Source organism: Strix uralensis, chromosome 16 (genome assembly GCF_047716275.1).
Source record: "Strix uralensis isolate ZFMK-TIS-50842 chromosome 16, bStrUra1, whole genome shotgun sequence".
NCBI classification, from domain to species: Eukaryota; Metazoa; Chordata; class Aves; order Strigiformes; family Strigidae; genus Strix; species Strix uralensis.
Window position 1 is genome coordinate 14,638,566 of NC_133987.1, and position 19,707 is coordinate 14,658,272.

The 19,707-nt window shown below is 39.7% G+C and overlaps 1 protein-coding gene across 2 annotated transcripts in view; it reads right to left on the bottom strand.

The window, feature by feature from the left end:
- Window positions 1–19,162, bottom strand: part of CPPED1 (calcineurin like phosphoesterase domain containing 1) — a 49,214-nt gene extending 30,052 nt beyond the window's left edge. For both annotated transcript variants that reach the window (XM_074885940.1, XM_074885939.1), the window contains exons 1-2: window positions 19,042–19,162; window positions 7,598–7,816 (exon numbers count right to left, since the gene is read on the bottom strand). In XM_074885940.1, the coding sequence (XP_074742041.1) occupies window positions 7,598–7,816; window positions 19,042–19,108 (286 nt within the window). In that variant the 5' untranslated portion in view covers window positions 19,109–19,162. The remainder of the gene's footprint in view (window positions 1–7,597; window positions 7,817–19,041) is intronic.
- Window positions 19,163–19,707: the final 545 nt, after the last annotated feature.

The following is a 19,707-nucleotide window of genomic DNA, read 5'->3' on the forward strand; positions in this document are numbered from 1 at the left end:
TTTAATAATAGAATACACAAAGTCAATGAAACTTTGGCTTTAGTCTGGATACAAAATTCATATTGCGATCATATACTTTCTACAAAGCTACTGTCCCTCCTCACAGACCCCTTTACTATAGCAGTGCAACCACTTGAAATAATACTGAGTATCTTGGAAAGGCTGCAAGTATTCCCAATATTCTGGGACAGAAAAAAAAGCCACTGTAAGAACAGTGTATATCAGTTAGATATAATGCATGAAATAAAGTTTGTTCTTTTCTGTGCAACAAACCCCTGGAACCAGGTGTACCAATTTCAGGGCCACTGCTGAGGTCCAAAATGGCACAAAACAGCTCTAACTCCAGCAAACAGGAAAATGGCTCCTTGCAGCTTCCCTCCCTCCCTCCTAGAGGAGGAAGAATGCAGCACAAGTAATTCAAGAGAGCTAAGAAAGGTAAGGTTTTTTTAAAAAAAAAATCACTGAGTGTCTGAAATGAGTAAGACCACTTAAATAATTTTATCAGTTATTAAATGAACAAAAATCTATGCAAAAAAAGCCCCACAACACCAGACCTGGGGAATGAGTGAGAAAGCATGAATATGCATAACTGCTTATCTTGTGATCAAACTAGAAAGCAAGATGGACAATTGCTTCTGAAGCTAATAAGAGAAATTAAAGTATAGACAGATTAATTAGAAAGTAAGAAGTACCATCATAATTAATTCACTAAGCATGTCAGAAGAGCAGACAACAGAATTCTTGTATTTGAATTCAGTTTATTTCAAATACAATGGCTTAGTCTCCTGCCAACACGTACACACCTTTCTAGATTGGTTTGCTCTTTACAAATGGATATAATGAAAAAAAAAAAAAGGTGGATCCTACAAAGAAAAGACCTTTGAACTAGCAGATGCAAATGATGTGGGCATCTTCCTCCTCCTCACCTCTCACCAAAACAAAGGAATTCTGAAGTAGAGCACACCACTCACAGCTCTGACCTGTCAGGTGCTGTTTCCACTCGCCTTAGCAGAGCTAAAGGTTCCTTCACCAGAATTAAATGTTTCAGAAGTGTCTTATAAATAACAGTTTGAAAGCCATTACTTAAACAGTTTAATAATATAAAACAAAGGTAGAAGGAAAAAAAAGAATATCACTACTTGAATTTAATTGACTGAAAAGGCTGATGTCAGATTATATAACATTGAATGACCTGGGCAGTAAGTTAGAGATTATGCCTTCACCTAACTAAAGGAATTAGTACAAGTATTCACAGTGTACTTCAAGTGCCATAATACTCAATTCTAGTGATTTTGATTTCTTCTAATTAACATATACACACAAATGAATCTAAAACTGCAGGCATAAACATTACTTGCTCACTGATCCATTATCACACTGCTAACAGATCAAGCTTAATCAAGTTCTATCAGTTTTTTTGATTATACACATTATTAGACAAGTCTCGTTTCATTTAGTCTCTAAACAGCTACGTTTTATTATAGTCAGAGCTAAGTAAAGTTTGCAGGAGTCTTGCTGTCTCACTCTTTCACCCATGTAAGCAGAGCAATTAATGAAAGATAATTAAACACCTGGTCTAAAGCTATATCACACACAGGACTTTGCTGGCTAGAACTGATGTCTATCAAGTTACTGACAGCAGTAGTATCATTAAAAAAACTGCAGTTTAAACAATTTCCTCCAAAGGAATTCAGCCACATAAAAATAGCTGCTAGATTTTCAGCTTTACAAGTCAGTGTTTCTCCATGGCTTTAGGAGGGTGACCTTGGCTGCACACAGCTGAATTCTCCGCTGTTGTAACAAAAGGTGTTGAAATAAAGAACCTGTTTCCTGGACACCAAGCTACACTCGAGGTATGGGGTGAAGGAGGCACAATACTTCATGTTAAACTAAAACTGGAAAGACAGGCAAGAAGGAAGCAGGGGAGTTGTCCCTCAATGTATGGAGGGAGCTATTCTATGGAACAGACACCAGGTTTGTTGAGCTTCTAAATCAGGATGAGAGGACGGGTCAGCCACTAAGAGTGGGGTTTTGCTACAGACCACCCACCAGGGGCAAAGAAGTAGATTAAATCTTCTGTAAGCAACTTGAAGAAGTCTCCAGATCACAGACCTGGAGGATAACCTCTCTGACATCTGCTGACAACAATCCACGAGGGAGTCTGGGACAACCTCTCGACATAGATGGGCCAACCAGGGCCCGCTCCTAGTCCCGCTGCTCACAAACAGAAGTGCTAGAGGATGTGTTAATCTGTGGCGGTCTCAGCTGTAGCAGCCTCCAAAGTGGAGTTCAAGATCCTGAGAGGAATACGGAAGACAGATAGCAAATCTGGGGCCCCACGACAGCAGACTGGCTTATTCAAGAAACTGGTATATAGGATCCCATGGGAAGCAGCTCTGAAAGGCAAAAGAGTTTGAGAGAGTTGACATGTCTTCAAAGACAAGGTCCTCCTAACACAAGAATGGTCCTTCCTGATTCTGGGATGGGGGAAGTAGTAGACTATCAGGAGAATGACTTGGCTAAGTGAGGAACGCATGCCTGAATACTGATGGAAAAAGGATGTAAAAGGGAAAAGGAAGCAAAGATGGACTTGAAAAGAAGAATATTGAAAAAGTATCTGGGCATGCAGGGCTCGTGTTGGGAAAAAACAAAGCTCACTGAGGGCCGAAACCAGCAAGGGGCACGATAGGTAGCAAAAGCTTCTACTACTACTACTTTAGCAATAAAATAATAAACAAAATACAGGCCCACTGCTGACTGAGGCAGTGACAAGTGACAGGTACTCAGTGCTTCTTTTGCCTGTCTTCACTGGCATGTTCTCCCAGAGTTAAAGGAGCAGAGGAAATATTAGTAGTGTAACAGGGTTCAGCCAAGTATTTCCCAAAAAATTTCAACATAATCAAGTCCATGGGACCTGACGGGATGCATCCAAGAGTACGGAAAGAGCTGGCTGATGTTACTGTGAGGCACCTCTCTATAATCATTGAAAGGTTATGGAGTTAGGATGCTGCAGTCTAGATGAGTGGAGAACTACACGAGTGAAAAACTGGCTGGACTGTTGCGCTCAAAGGGTATTGGTTAATGGAACAATGTGGAAAGTTGTCATAAAACAAAACAGAAGGTTCCAACTTGATAGGAGGAAAAAACATTTTTAGAAATAAACTTCCAGAGTTTTAGAGAAATGCAGTGAAGCAAACATCCAATCAACAATATTTTCCATTTTGCAGATTACCATTTTTGCCATACTAAGTTATGGTACAACAACTTAATGCACACAAACGTCTTCAGAAGTAAGTCTTTCATTATCATGGTGTATCTAGGTGTGAGTATCAAGTTTATAGAAATTATTTTCAGTAACACAGTTGCACTATAAAGTATTGCTTAAAATTCTTGATTATGTACCACAATATTAGCGTTACCAGGAATAGATATCCTATTCTTGATTATGTAATCAAGAAAAACTTCTGAAAATAATATTCAGAGTACAAACTACTTTTAATCAGCAGCTAAATACCAAGATACTGGCACTGATTACTTCGTTGCTCTAATGACATCTGTAATGGATTCCAAGTGCTGTGCCTGATTGCTTCCCAGCTGATCAGGATTCTGTTCATCACTTCTAGCTGCTGGAATTCTGAGATTTCTTGGAGTTCCTTTGCAAAAGGCTTCAAACACTGCTTTAGCTGAACAGCTACAGTACATGCTTTAAAACAGTCATCATAAACTTTACACTTAGAACTCCATGATAAAACATATTAAGAGAAGAGAGAAATAGCCAGGGTTTTTTTCCCCCCTTTTTATTGTCAGGCATCGACTAAAAAGCAGTATAATCCCCAAAGAAGTTGATAGATATTGGCCAATGGATCGTAAAATATAGCTGAACTTCAGTTGATCATTGCTTTCTTCAATAACCATGCTGCAAGAGTAACTGTGATACACTTTCATTAATGCTGATGTTTTCAGTTTTAATATGTGATATACACAAGTAATTTAAAAGGCAATTTGAGACATTAAATAAGATACATGTACAAGCCAAATTCACAATTGTTAAACTTAAATCAGTGTCTTGTCTCATGTCATTTCTGATTTTTGCTCAATGAAAAAACAAATTTTTCAATCCTTCATTTTATTGAACTAACATAAGGGAATTGACACAGTAATCACTCTTGGAGAGACTCCTCAGTGGAGAAATGATTGTGGTACTATTCTAATGCAGACATGTGTTACATAGGTCTAAAACATCCTTCGCTAGAATAGTGAAAAATACTTAAATTACTCCAGAAAAAGAAGTATTACTACTGGTCTTCAATTCTGCAAACATTTATATGTTCAGATTATCTGAAAATCTATTTGCTATAAAAATTCTTAGATTCTCCGTTTGCTCTCTTTTTCATTAACATAGTATTGCTGAAAGACTAAAAATTTCAAATTTTTGTTGTAACAAATAATGTAAGTGCTGGCAAATTTCACTATTACTCATAACATTTTGAAATGGAACTCTTAAAAATTTTTTAAGAGTTTATTCAGTTGCTGACAGCTTTTTATCTCATTGTGTCTTCACTTTAAGTTAGAACTGTTTAAATGGATTATGTAAAAAAGTATGAAATCTCAAGCACAGTATTATACTGTAATTAGTGGAGTGAGACCTGTGCCATATGACAGTTGAATACAATGGCTCCTGCTTTTTAACTGGTACAGAAATACACTAGTTGTTCAAACACTAGTGTAAGAGAAGAAATAAAAGAATTCATTCCTCCATGAGAAGGAAGTCACCTCAATCCCTAGAGTTTAGCATGGCGTGTGGCAGAAAATGTGAGAGTGTGACTGCAGTACTACCAAGTTTTCCAAAAACTTTCACTGCAAGGAATGTGGAAAGTTTTCACTTCTAACATCAGAGGATATTTATTTTGATAAAAGAATACAGAGCAAATAAGTTCTTATAAGGCCAAAATCTTGGCTTCTTAATGCCTCATATGGTAACAACTATTAACAAGCCAATCCAAAGAAATTGTCAGTAAGTATCTTGATAAGACATTTTTAAAACAGGATGTGAGTTAAAGAAAAGATATTTTAAAGTAAGACAAGTTTTCTTTAACTCTTTTTGTGTTTTGAAGGAGTTTCTATTCCAGAAGCTAAGGAAGTGTGAGGAAAAGGTAGGGAAAAATCTTTTGAAAAACCTGTTATTTCACTTCCAAAATACACATTCACACAGTTTAAACTAAAGTATTTAAAAATATTTTAAACGTACAGATTTAGATTTATCTTCTATGAAGTGCTTTTCTGACTCTGCATTTCTGTCTCGCTTGCTGTATCACACATCTCCCTGCCCTTCTAGGCAACTAGTCAGTGTTAATCCACAGGTATCTGCACCATAAAGCGATTCACTTTTCTCTCCCTCATCAATTTAGACATGAAGACAAATGGCTGACTGTAAAATTGAACTTATATGTTTACCAACTCACAGCATAGCAAGCCATTTGTATGAATACAAAGGCACCAGTTGAATATTTTAAAATCCTTTCAGTAGTACATTTCCTTAACTACTTTATATAACTACATGATAACACAGGCTGCAAAGTATTAACTTAATTTCAATCAACAAGAAGTTATTAGATTAATTAAAATATAGTGGCTCAAGTGAGGTAATCATAGAATCATTTAGGCTAGAAAAGACCCTTAAGATCAGCAAGTAATGAACTGCTCCTTCTTGCAATTTCTTGGAAATTGCACTAGGCAGCTTCAAATATTTATACAACACACAGCACATGCATTACACGATGTAAGTGATCTCAGCAGTACAATCCATTCACAGTTTCTTTTACATGTTTGTTAGCAAAATGAATATATCGTAACATTTCACAAAACCCTGACAGGTTTGTATTTAAAATATTACAAAGTCTGAGACAAACATTGGTAAAATGGACAATAATGACTACAGATATCCATTAATAGAAAAAACCATAAAAACTGCCACATGCAAGACTTATTTATTGGAACCAGCCATTCAGTACCCAGTGGAAGTCAGAAGACTGCTGGCACTCTGTAGTTTACACGTACACCCTATCAACAGAAAAGCCTTAGAATAATGTCGTTTAAGTCAAAATAGGCAAAAGTACTCAGAACTTTGCGTTGTTTTATAAGCCTTTGAGAAACATCCAGGTAAAATGAAATTAACTTAGCTTCCTGGATTATTTAAATTTGTGAGTGAAAGATCCTTCTCAGCAGGATGTAGAACATCTATTATTTATCCTGAATTTTCTTTCTCTTACAAGGAATACTGAAAATAACATACTTGGAACATTTATACAAATTAAAACTCTGCTATTGGAAGGCCATATGATTCTTAGGAAGAGATTATTTTATGATTCTGGGTTAAACCTGTACTTCCAAAATTAATGGAAGAACATAAACAAATAAAGGAACTGCATAATGGCAGACTTTACATTATGACCAATACTGAGGTGTTAACACAGCAGATTCGATCAAGCTTAAATCTGTTAGTTTTTACACTTTCCCACTCTATCACTAAAATAGTGTTCTGGTCAAAAGAAAGTCTGTAGCCTATAAATAATGTCAATCAATTTGACTTATCAATTTGACAGTTAAGTTTTTAAAATTCACTTTGCGGGACACTGAAGGAATTAGTGAAAGGTCTCCAACACGCTCAAAACCTTGCTGTGCAAAAATGAGCTGGGAAGCACCACCTCAGGTGCTAGTGGAATGCAAAGTAGAGCGCAGCATAAAGCACACACAGGACTTTGCAAGCTCACTTGGATTGTGGTGCTGTCAGCTACATAGCTAAGGCTGTCTGCAGCTCTGCTTCTTATCAAGGCTAAGAAATGTAAGACACTGTGCTTAGATCTGCTTTTCAGACCACTTGTCAACTGGTAACATCACTTTTTCTTTCACTTCCAAGAAGATTATTTATCTTCTTAAAATAGAAAATATTACCAGTCTGTTCTAAAGTTATAACTGTCAAACTTGGGTAACCCACTTATCTAGATGGTCTGTTGTTCTTCCTCTGACTGTACACAGAAACATACTGATCTCCGAGTCCCACAGCAACAGGACAGAATGCTAAAACTTGAATTTGCTGACTTTTAGCATTTTAAGAATTTAAATATTGAAGGAGTTGAATTTATTAAGTGTTAGAAAGCCACAAAATTCTCTGAGCTTTGCCCACTTTAGGTACTCAAAAAGCCATTGCTGTTTTTTGTTCTTTTCTTGGCATTGTTCTTCCCCAATGGCTAGAGTCCCTACTTGTCTTCTCAAAGCAATTTGTTTAGAAGAGAGAATTTTCAAGTGTGTTCTTAGGACCTTTATTTCAAAGAAAATTTCCTCAGGCCCACTGAAAACAAAGCAGCTAACCAACAAAAGTACACCGCTAAAATGAATGATACAGGAAGTCAAATGAAGAAATCGGAATAATGTCTCAAGAATCATCTACTTTTTTTGCAAACACCAAACCAGTAGTATACCCAATCCTGTCAAAGAATAACATGAAGTCAAGGAAATTAAATTAGCCTTGTTGCCAATCTGAAATCTTTATAAAGAAAATGGAGTTACAATCCCCATTCTACACTTTTAATTGCCTTACCTGGCATTCCATGGATAAGGTCTCCGCACAACACAAAGAACTTGGGTTTAGGGTTTAGTTTGTTAATGGCCTGCACTGCTTGCTCTGCTAATTTGATTTCTTCTCCCCATTCATCATCTCCATTGTTAGTGTCTCCAACTGCCCAAGCTTTCATCAGTCCAAACTGAGGATCAGCTCCTTGGATGAAGTAGAAGGGCCCTTTCCATTGGTACTCATCAACTAAGAAGAAAAAAAGAGGAAAAAAACCCAATAAAAGTTAAGCATTAGAGAAACTTATGAAGAGAATAAAAGTTTCCATGCATCATTAAATTGATTGCTCTTCACCTAAGTAAGTTGAGGCTGCTTTAATGGAAGTACAGAATTCTGTAGTCATTCATATAGGACAAATATAAAGGCAGAAGTACAAAATTTTCCTCTGATGGGTAGCTGCAATAGATTAAAGTATATTAATCTAATTATACCACATGGTAATTACAGACTGATTATAGGAAAAGTATGTGAAGAATTCAGCAAATAATGCTGGAAATTACAAGACTACAACATAGCACAAGAGTATAACATTAGATTTCAGTTGATTCTTTTAAGACTCCCATTACTGCTTCTTTAATTAACAAGTTAAAACATGCACATTTCACATTTTATGGTTCCAGTAGACTTGTCCTTAAATTATTAAGGAGTTAAATGCTTTTTGTTCTTATAGTTTTAGAAATAAGTTGGATGCAGCACATTCTTTAGAGTTAGAACTGAAACCACTCAACAGGACCAAGGTCAGCAAACACAAAATCCAGCAACATCAGCTGCAGCAACAATGAAAACAGAAGTAGCAGCAACAATGAAAATCCTAATTTAGAACTGTCACAATAGTTCCCAAGACCTATGATAATGAGGTGAGAACTCAGAAACAAATTTTGATTGCTAGAGTCAGTGCAGACTGAGGGTACAACAGAATCTGCACTGCTACAACTTTCTTATATACTTGTTTCCCTGATACTATAATAACAAGTACCACCAAAAAAAGCGTGATATGTTAAGACTATAAGCACATTAAGAAAAAAATATCTCAACATCCGGCAAATAAAGCAACAGTTGGCTACACATTAAAACAAAACTGGGTGTCCTGTTTCCTAGACTTATGTCTCAGGTTGGAATTAAAGTACAAACAAAAGTACACTGTGGTTTCTCCAGCTAAGTACATTCATTTGCAACCTGAATATTTCAGTTTTGACAGCTGCATTTGGCTTAATACATTTAGTGTTATTGGGGGTTTTTTTTAAACAGCATTTAAACTGTTAAAAACTCACTGTCTACATCAATCTGTAGTTGAATCTAAAAAAAATGACATAGCAAATGATTTCAAATTAAAATATAATCCATAAATATAGTCCCATACTATGTCAGTCTGATCTGAAATACCGCTTGAGGCAAAACTAATCTTCCAATAACAGTACATAAGCAAGTAGCGTGTCTACTGCATGGATTTACTTTTTGTTTTCTTTCAAGTGATCTAGAACTGGAGCTTCTTACTTTGCAAGAAAAGGGGTATGTTTCTTTTACAGGTGGTTAGAAAACAGAGGTCAGAATTCATCTCTTGCACCATGGATATGGATAGGCTGGGGTGAGGGAAAAGGAATGTGGGCAACTCCCGGAAGCTGCTTGTAATTGTCATCTGTTGCTATGGTATCAGATCGTTTTGCCAAATGTAAGCTTCTACATTTTAGTTAAAGTAACATTTAATTTCTAAACAAAATCATTTATAATCTGTTAACATGTTAATTCATATCAGCATTGCCTTGCTCTAAATAGTAATCACATATTTTATAGCTAGAAACTTTTAGCCATTCATTAGCTTTTAATTCTGAAATGAGATTAACTTTTCCAATTACATAACTTAATTCAGAGAAGTGAAATGATCTATCTATCCATGAGTTTGCAATAGAAGCCTTATGGAACCATCTGAATGACAAAAGTAATTTAGGTTTTTCTTTTATGTCTTGCATGGCAAAATACGACTGCCATAAAAAACAGCTTACATGCTGCATCAAAGGCATTGTTTCTGCAGATAAATCAACTTATTGTTTTTATAAGTGGAAAGCTATAGGAGAAAAATCAGTTAAGGAAGCTTGCATCAGAAATCCTTTATGACCTAGACAAAATAAAACTGAGAAGAGGGAAAGTCTGAAACAGGAACTTGTTTTGGAGGAGTGGCAGAATTCTCAAACTCATTAAATGGGAAAAAAAGCTCAAATCTTTGAACAACATGGCAGGGTTTTTAACACCTGTCCCTTTTCCAGAAACTTGGTAGACAGTATTAATGCTGAGAAAAATCGACTTGTTGTGTAAAATATCGAGACATTTATCTATTTATTTTTACAGGAACTACTTAGAAAAGACAGCTAGTCTTTATTGTAAAAGATTGTGTTTCAATTATGGACCTACTGTTTCCCTTTCCAGAGCCCCAGGGATGGTATCTGGTGGCCAAAGGCAGCTGGAGCACCTGAAGCAGACCAGATAGCTGTCAGGCAGGCTGGCTGGCACAGGCAGGAAAACTGGACCAAGTCCCAGGTAAGAAGCTTCATATATAATTCTTGAACAGCAACAAGTCTGGCAAGCAGACAGTGCACTGTCAGGGAGCATGCAGAGCTGATGCAAAGCAGGTTGCAAAGCCAGACCAGGGGCTATTCTAATATATGCTTCATGGATTTTTTTTTTTTTTCCTGCTTTATATTCATGCCAATAGAGTAGCTCACTAGGTTTTAAGTACCTGAATGTTTCTAAGACTCTGCACAGATGCTCTGGTTTGAGTGGGTGAGTGATGGTCATGTGAGGCAGAGAGACAGACACTGATAAGATGAATTTGAAAAGAGAAGTTCAGTACACATACAGAATCAAGAAGTGGCAGAAGAAAGGAGAAACAGAAGATGCAGGGGTGGAAGTGAAGAAGAGTGGGGAGAAAAGGAAAGAGATAGGAGGTGAAAAGAGAATGGAACTGAAAATGATGCAGAGGTATATGCTATATTCTCCTGTAGGAAAGACAAAGATAAAATTAAAAAAATGAAGCAGGGACAACAGAAAAGATCCAGGAATCAGGGCTACGTAAATAACATTTACTTAAAAATGTTAGTTTAACTGGTCGTAGTCAAATAATTCAGTAAACAGCTATTTTGTGGTATTTGATAATATCAAATAGTTACAAAAAATAACAGTAAGGTTGAATAAATATTTTCTACTTTTGTCTTGTTATTTAATCACTCCAACTAGAAACCTTATTTAAAAACAAATAAACCTAGTACTTAAACCAAATTCCATTAGCTTATTATTTATCAAGTGGTACTTACTGATTTAGTTTAGGACGTACTGATTTTGTTCCCCACAAAACAAATATATAGGAACAAAATAATATATGGACACTCAGTTTAAACTTATGACTTAAGTTTCTGTTTATCAGGAATGTGTTTTAATTACTATGAAGTACTATAAATAAAAGCTGACTATCACGAAGAGAGTTGTGTTACTACACCACCACTGGTGCAAACTTGCACCTGCACCAACTCTTAAGCCTGTTCTGAATTCAGCTCATCCAGGAAATTGCCCTCACTGATTTGTCTGCAGAGGCGTTCATGCGAGTTTTTCCTTATGCAAGACATAACATCAGTCCAGCTAAACTTTAAAGTGTTGCAACTATTGCAATTTGGCTAATTTTGCTTAAAAATCCAGGAGCACGCCTGCACGAGTGCTCTATCAACAGACTAATATGGTAAGAGAGTAGCAACGAGAAACAGAATGTAAAAGCATCTTCCACTACCATAGATGGATCCAGAGTCTTTTGCCTAACAATTAAATGATTTATCAATGGCCTGTGTTCAGATAATTATTAACAAAACTTCTGTACCTTACTTCTCTCCCTCACCAGCTGCATGTTAGCACCCTCAAACAGAATAAGTACTATAGGCTGTGCAAATAAACCTTATCTGCTTAAGCAGTATGTCAGGCACCACAAAAAATTGTTTGAACCTTTTTTTTTTTTTTGACTTTGCACTGAATCACAAGAGTGCTCAGAAAAATCATTCTGTTGCTATGCTAGGGGAATGCCAAAGTCTGGCAGAGGGTTAGTAACAAACAGCATTGGGCACAAGTGGTAGGAGGGGGAACAGCTGTTTTTGCAGTGATCATCTAGTCATGATCCAGGTCCTAGATGTTGCTCCATAAGATTTCAATTAAATAGCATGTACGGTTGCCATCTTCCTTTCAAATGTAGCAAGCAACAACTTTTATGGGAATGACAAAGGCATCCTTCTTGGTAAGAGTTTCAATTTTCAAGCCTTTAGATGAGCTATGTAGTTGTATTAGACAAAGTGCATGCTAGGTAAAGCAATAGATGATTAGGATTCAATTAATACACATTTTTTTCCTGCCTTCTCCCTTGCATTGCAAAATTGAGTGGAGCTGAGAACTCCTGCACATTGGCTCTTCATCCCTATGAGCACAGAGGCTGTTTGCAACTTTGTGAATTTACCACAGCAGTAAGAAAATGCAAATGCCAGACAAAAGTCAGCAGATTTCTCAGATAACTGATGCATATATAGTTTCCATTTCTGAAGGACAAATAATGTCTGTGGAGCTGCTCTTACACATTGAGCCACTCAAAACTCCTATTCCAAATCTGTTTTGTTCCCAGGCCTCCTTAAGAGCTGCACAGCTGATCACCACGGAAGAAGTCCAACTTCAGAACATGTTGTTATGCCTCAGTTTCAATAGCTTCCCACTCTTTTTCTGCTTCCATGCATGCCAAAGTATGGAGAGAGGATCAATGCAATGTATTTTTAGCAGCATAGGCTGAAAAATGGTGCCAGCTTCTAATTTTATCTAAGGATTAATTTTTAAGGGCCAAAGTAGTCAGCTGCAATTCACAAGAGAAAACCTCAGCCATGTATTGTGATCACGCACAAAAAGACACTTCAAGGACCTAGGTGGGATGTAAGCCAAACCTTACCATTTCTAGAGGACAATAACTAGTATCTTGTATGCCTTTATTTCTTCCCCTTTTGCTTTTCCTAATTTCTCCTCCCCTTTCTTTCCCCCTCCTCCAAGGATCACACACATATAGAGATTGCTCATATAAACCACTGCAAGCTGGCCTCTGACAGCCATGTAGTACTTTCCCTGGTGGGGTTTTTTTAAAATTACATTGGTTTTCTTCTTCCTCTACACTCTACAGCATTTCACGAAAACAAACTAGTTATGAAGTTACTCCTATCCAGTCTCTCTATAGACACTATTGTATCACAGGACATTTGGACATGGACACACGCCTAGTGCTTACTCAGTATACCATGGACAATAATAAATACAAAAAATGCCCTCATTCTTATGTTGGGTTTTCCAGGGGAATCAATTTCACTTCTCTGAAAGACTGCAAAATAGCAGAAATAAGTACATGGTTCCCTGTCCAGAGCTGTGCCTGCCTACAAAGTATGCCTGTGACTCTTTCTAGGTAAAATTGGACAAGAAGCACAACCTTGGTTTTCTAAAGAAGCTATAGGCAGGAAGGAAAATGGAATCTTTTAAGTGAAGGCAGTATTTATACAACACAAAAGGCAAAAACTTCTTCCTTGCAATTGTTTTGCAATTTACCTTTAAAGGAATTTGTTTTCATTCCTCTCAGTCTTGGAATAGCTTAAAAACCAGTAAAGGACTTGCACGAAATCCTTAATAATTCCTTGTATAATATTAAAACATTATCAATAATTATGACTTCAAACCCACCATTGTTATTGTTTGTATGTCCAAATAGAAAAGATTTCAACATAATTAAATATGCATTCCTTTCAGCTGTATTTTCCATGTGTACCTCAAAGACTACCAAAGATATGACTATTGAGGGTTCTGCTGAATGACCATGGTAGCCTATGATGGAAGGTGCAGTTTCATGCATCAGGGAAAAAACCCCTTCAAAACAGGTATCAAAATACATTTTTCAGAGACAAAATAAAACCCTTTAGAAGAGTAATTATTGTAGAAATTATGTACAGTGAGCCTAAACTACAGTAGAAACACTAAAGAATACAGTTTCTCAAGTAAATTAAGCAGTGCTACTATTTTTAAAATATATACTTTTAAACTTCTTAGATAACTATCAAGGTAGGAAATGCCCCCTCAGATACAGTTTATTTGTACTAAGGGCTACAGAATCCTAAACTCTAGTCATGCCTTTATGCCCACCCCTAAATTTAATATGTAAACTCATTACAGAAACTTTACAGCCAAAGACTGTAGGTGTGAAGGGGGGTGGCTTGCATAATGACAAGGTGAAGTCACAGAAAAGTTGCTCAAAACCCACATAAAAATTTGCCTAATTCATACAAGAGTTGGAGACAGTATTGGGGATGGAATATGCTAGCTGGAAAGCAGTTCTGATCAGTGCTCAAAAATATTACTGTTGAAGAGCTCTACAACAGTAATCACAATGTGCCAAGATCCAACACTCATGTGAAAGCAAGGAAAAAAAATCAACTGTGGTTGTATTTAATTTCAAAGGAAGACGAATTATATATGTAATTACGATGTTTTTAAAAAGTGAAAAAATCCTTGCAGGCGGCATGGAAACTATTCAAGGACACTATCCCAGAGGCTCAGACCATATGTACAGCATTTACTAAGAACTTAAGACAGACCAAAAGGAATCCAGAATGACTAAACAACATAAACAGCATCCCTAAGGACGCTAGTAAGAGTGGGACAGCATCTTTCAAAAAGCTAAAAAATCCAAATAAAGAAAACAAGAAAGATTTTATACACTGGAAAATTAGATACAAAAGTCCAAGAAGTCAAGCTAAAAAAAGTGAAGAACTGGAAATAGCATAAATCTGAAAACTAATATAGCCCTTTCTGGAAGAATTAGGAGCAGGTGGCCTGCCAAACACTCACTAAGGCTAACACATGTTCCAGACACGCAAGGTGCACCCAAAGGTAAAGGCAAAGCCGAAAAACAATGTAAATTTTTGTATCCATCTTTATTGTAAAGGAACTTGTGAAGATCTAATGCCAGAATTCTTCCCTTACAAACAGTGCATCAGATCTGTCTCAAATCCAAATACCAGTAGATAATTCAACAAACAGACATAAACAATAATAAACCACTCAGATTAGGTGGCATCCACAGAAGAACTCAAAAGTAAAACACAGCTAACCCCCAGGGAATTACCTCTTGCTTGAAACTGCCTTTGCACCAGAGGAGCAGGAAGATGGCCAGTATCACACCTACATTTAAAAGGGTTTCCTGGGCAATGTGGTAACTACTGGCTGCAAAACTGGCATCTGTACAGGCAAGTTAATGGAAACCGTAACAAAGACGGTAACCACTGCACTTACTGATTCTTCAGAAAGAGTAACTGACAGCTTTTACATGGACAAGGGAAATCCATTTGATACCACCTCCAAGAGGTACCTGACCATTACTCACCAAAGGCTCTTGGAAGCCAAGCTGCCTTGAAATATGAAAGTCTTTGTGTCGTGGTTTAGGCCCAGCCAGCAACTAAACACCATGCAGCCACTCACTCACTCCTCACCCTGGAGGGATGGGGAGGAGAAAATATAACAAAAGGTTTGTGGGTGGAGACAAGGACAGAGAGGGTCTTGCTCATCAATTAGGGTCATGGGCAAAAGACAGACTCGACTTGAGAAAAAAAACCATCAGTTTAATTTGAACACCAGCACCACCACTAACTTACCAATCAGATCAGAGTACAATAGTGAGAAATACAACCACATCTTAAAAACACCTTCCCCCCCACCCCTCCCTTCTTCCCAGGCTCAACTTTGTTCCCGATTTATCTACTTCCTCTCCACCCCAGCAGTGCAAGGGGCAGGGAACAGGAGTTGCGGTCAGTTCATCACTTGTTGTTCCTGCTGCTCCTTCCTCCTCAGGGGGAAGACTCCTCACACTCTTCCTCTGCTCCAGCATGGGTTAGCTCCCATGGGAGACAGTCCTCCATGAACTTCTCTGACATGAATCATTCCCACAGGCTGCAGCTTTTCATGAACTGCTCCAGCATGTGTCCCTGCCATGGGCTGCAATCCTCCCAGCAACAGTCTGCTCCAGTGTGGGCTTCCCTCAGAGTCCCGGCCTTCTTCAGGCGCAGCCACCTGCTCCAGCGTGGCATCCTCCATGGGCTGCAGGTGGGCATCTGCTCCACCAGTGACCTCCATGGGCTGCAGGGGGGTGTCTGCTCAGGCACACCTCCCTCTTCTCCTCCTTCTTCACTGACCTGGATGTCTGCAGAGGTGTTTCTCTCATTTCCTCACTGCTCCCCCTCAGGTTCTTTCCCTCTTTAATACGTTATTGCAGAGGAGCAGACACCCTCGCTGATTGGCTCGGCCCTGGTCAGAGGTGAGTCTGACTTGGAACCAGGGAAGCTTCTAGAAGCTTCTCACAGAAGCCACTGCTATAATCCCCTCCCCTGCTACTAAAACCCTATTACACACAAACCTAACACACCTCACATGCATAAAAAACTGGTAAGAAAAAAAGAAGTGGACAAGATACACAGATCCCACCTGAATCTGTATTGGGACCTATACTGTTCAACAAATCCAAAACAACCTGTAACAGGAACTGAATAGCGAGGAAGTAAAATCTGCTAAAACTAAGCCACTTGACAGTATGAGAATAAGGCCTGGTTGTGAAGAACTGGGGAGACACTTTATTATGCAATGACTGTTCAGGAAAGCAGGTGAACTTCAATGCAGGAATGTGCAGGATAGTGCACATGGGAAAAACACTACCAACTTCATATAAAACACGACAGTTCTAGCAAGTGCTACAAAGAAAAGTCACTTCAACATTCAGTAATGGCAAAAAAAGCAGTCATAGGAAAGGGTTAGAGAACAGAGCAAAATAAAAAATATGAGAAGCAACTTAAAAAGCATTTGCAAAAGATCAGTGAAGGAGGCATGACATGTGGAACTGAGAACATGAGTATGCAATGCTGGTTTATCTGCCTCTTCCAGATAAAGGTTTTGGAACCATCAGCTAAAACTAGCAAAAGACAGGTTCAAAACAGAAACACTTGTCAGCCAGTCAAGCTGATGGTACTATCACTTGTTTAGTTACTTGAAAAAAAAAGTGCTTTACCTACTTTCACAGAAATTCTTTGCACAGCATGCTACTGGTATACTTGGGACAAAAAAAAAAAAACAACAAACCAAACCAAAATATGACTTTTTGGGAGAAGTGGTGAAGACAGAATCTACCCAAACACATGGTCCTGTTTCTTCACTACAATACTAATAAAAGTAGTAGACATTTGAAGCATAATTTCACATGGGTAGAAAAGACAGAGAATTTATTAAAAAAAGTAAAGCAAATGCATACAGAGGTCTCTTGTCAATAAATAGGGTATTTATGCACTGTTTGCTACTATGTTCCGTTGATTACATGGATAATTTAGATCCCTATGAGCTTCTGATTCACACATGTCACATATCCGGAGTAGATCAGAGCAGGTTACAGGTATAACCTCCACATTATGTGAAAGCAGACTGAACAAATTACTAATAGGGGATTGGGTGTGGAAGAGTGATGTTGCAGAAAGGGCAGTAAGAAAAAAATGAAATTAAGCTCCCAATGGAGACACTCAAATTTTAAAAGGAAACAAGTGTTCCAAGCCATAGCAGTGGTAGTAAACATTTTGTGTAGCTACCTGTTTAACAGGAGCAGTGAAACCTAAAGACTGAGGAAAACAACAAAACACAGATAATTGATTTTCATCTTAAACTCCAAGAAAGCTTGCCTCAGTTTTATCAGCCCTTGGTTCTGTTTTTTTCCAAACATTTAGTTATTAAAAGGTTGTGTTGAACTTTAGCCTCTTAAGAAAGAGCTAAGTAAATTACTGACAAAGAAACATTGTACCCAAAGATGGTAGCCTAAAAAGTCCTGAATAAGATTTAAAACAACCAGTTGGTAAGAAAAGTCTTAATTAATATTTAAAGAATACCAAACAAGGACACTTCAGGAGAAGGAAACACACCTTGAAAACAGATACCAAAATCACGGGTTTTTTTAAGGCAATTTTCAAGAAGTATTTAAAGCTTTTGTTCAGAAATTTTTACACTGCCATTGAACACTCCTTTTGTTACAATTTCACTATACAGTTGATATAACTAGATGGCTGGTCTGCCATCTGTCCCCTCAACAAATGCTAGGCATTCTGTTCCAAACCAACCGCACCATCTGCAATTAATAGGTTGCCAGAATGACTGTATACATGTACTTCACATGCTCAGAGTTGGTGATTTTTCTTTATTTGGCAACAAGCAAAGCCAAATATTTCCAATGAAACCCAAGAAAATACCACAAAATTGTTGGGATTGAATAGCCTTGCCATCTCACCAAACCAATACAATTTGTAATTTATAAACAAATACAAGGAAATTAAATACCTTCCATGTGTGGCAACAGGAAAAGATTTCTTAACACAGAGCTAGTTATGCATCTGAAAAACCTAGGCACACTGCAGAACCTCCATCCTTGGGGAAATTTTACCAACAGGTGAGGTATACACAGATGTTCAACATACTCCTCTGCTGCTCGAGCCACAAGCCAAGCCCCAGCAGTCAGCAGCTGGCTGCCATCTTTGGCCTTACTGACCCGGAACCGCGACTCCCGGGCAGCGGACTTACACTCAGGCACTGCCAGCCGCGGGGGTTAACAGTGCTGTCTGCCCAGCCTAGAGGCGCCAGGGGAGCAAGTAGCTGCTGACCTCCAGCCTGAGAGAGGCTGAAGTACCTTGAAGAAACTGGGATCTTATCTAGTTGCATCCGTTATGGTACGCCTGCCTTTCATTTAAGTAACATAAACCTGTTAGGTCACCACCCCTATAGGTACAAACACATGATAGCATAGTGCTGGCACGAACTGGCACGCTACGGCGATCAGATTCAGCAGCACTGACAAGAATTTTAAAACGAATCTGATGCTGGACACTGCTGGCCGTCTTCACGGGAGCCCGAGCCACCCGCGCTGCGGGCAGGACCGCGGGGTCAAACTCTTCAACGCGCCTCTGCTCCCCAGCTGACGTGGTAACAAACTCTGGAGGCTCCCGGCACAGCAGCGGGAGCACCGGGCTGCCCCAGCCCCGCGTTCAGCCGAGCCCCCGTCACCCGGCAGCAGCACGCCGAGCGCCGCCTGCACCCCCGAGCAGAGGGCTCCCTATCACGGCCCAGGGCCCTGTCCCAGTCCCTCCGAGCGCCTGCCCTACGCCTCCCCTCCCCGGCTGTAAGCGCTCCTCCCGCTGCCGCCGGGGAAAGCCCCGGGCCTCCCCTCCGCACGCCCCTCCCGCACCACCCGCCCGGCTGCGCGGCGGGGAAGACAACCCTCCGGAACCCGCAACCCTATGCCGAGGTTCCGCTCGGTGCTCCCGCGTCGGCGCGGGCCCCGCGGCGCGTACCTTGGCGGAAGGCGGTCAGAGTCCTGCCCCGGGCTCTCAGAAACGCGTCCTCCACCGCCGCCGCCATAGCTCCCGCCCGCCGTGCGGCCGCTGCCGAGAGCCGCCGCCTGGCCCCGGGCCGGCGGGGGGGGCGGCACCGCCTCCGCCGGGGGCGGTGCCTGGGCGCAGGCGGGAGAAGGCGCAGGGTGGTCGGTGTGAGGAAGGCGGTCGGCAGGGAGTGTGGTCGGACAGCCACGGAGGGAGAGGCTCCCCGGGGAGAGGGGCGGGGGCGCGGCCCCGGGACAGGGGGGCCCTGCGCCTTGGCTCCCCGGCGCCGCCATGTTCGGGAGGCGGCGGGGGCCTGCGGGCTGCGGCGGGGGGCGGCCCGGCGACATGGCTGCCGAGGGCGGACTGGCCGGAGAGAGCGCAACCTCTGGGAGTGAAACCCGCCCCGGAGATGCGCTGGCTTTAAATGAATAATAATAATAAAGTAATAGGTTTCTTTAATTTTCAGATTTTTCCTAACCTGCGAACTGACGTAAACTGATGTCATCTAAAAGTATTGGCAGTCTTCCTCTGTACCTCTGAAGGCATGTTCTCTAGGTCACATTTCCTCTTGGTGTTAATTGCACTCGCAAAGTTAGGCATCACCACCAACTGCTCTTTGAAAAAGAAAAAAAGTTACAT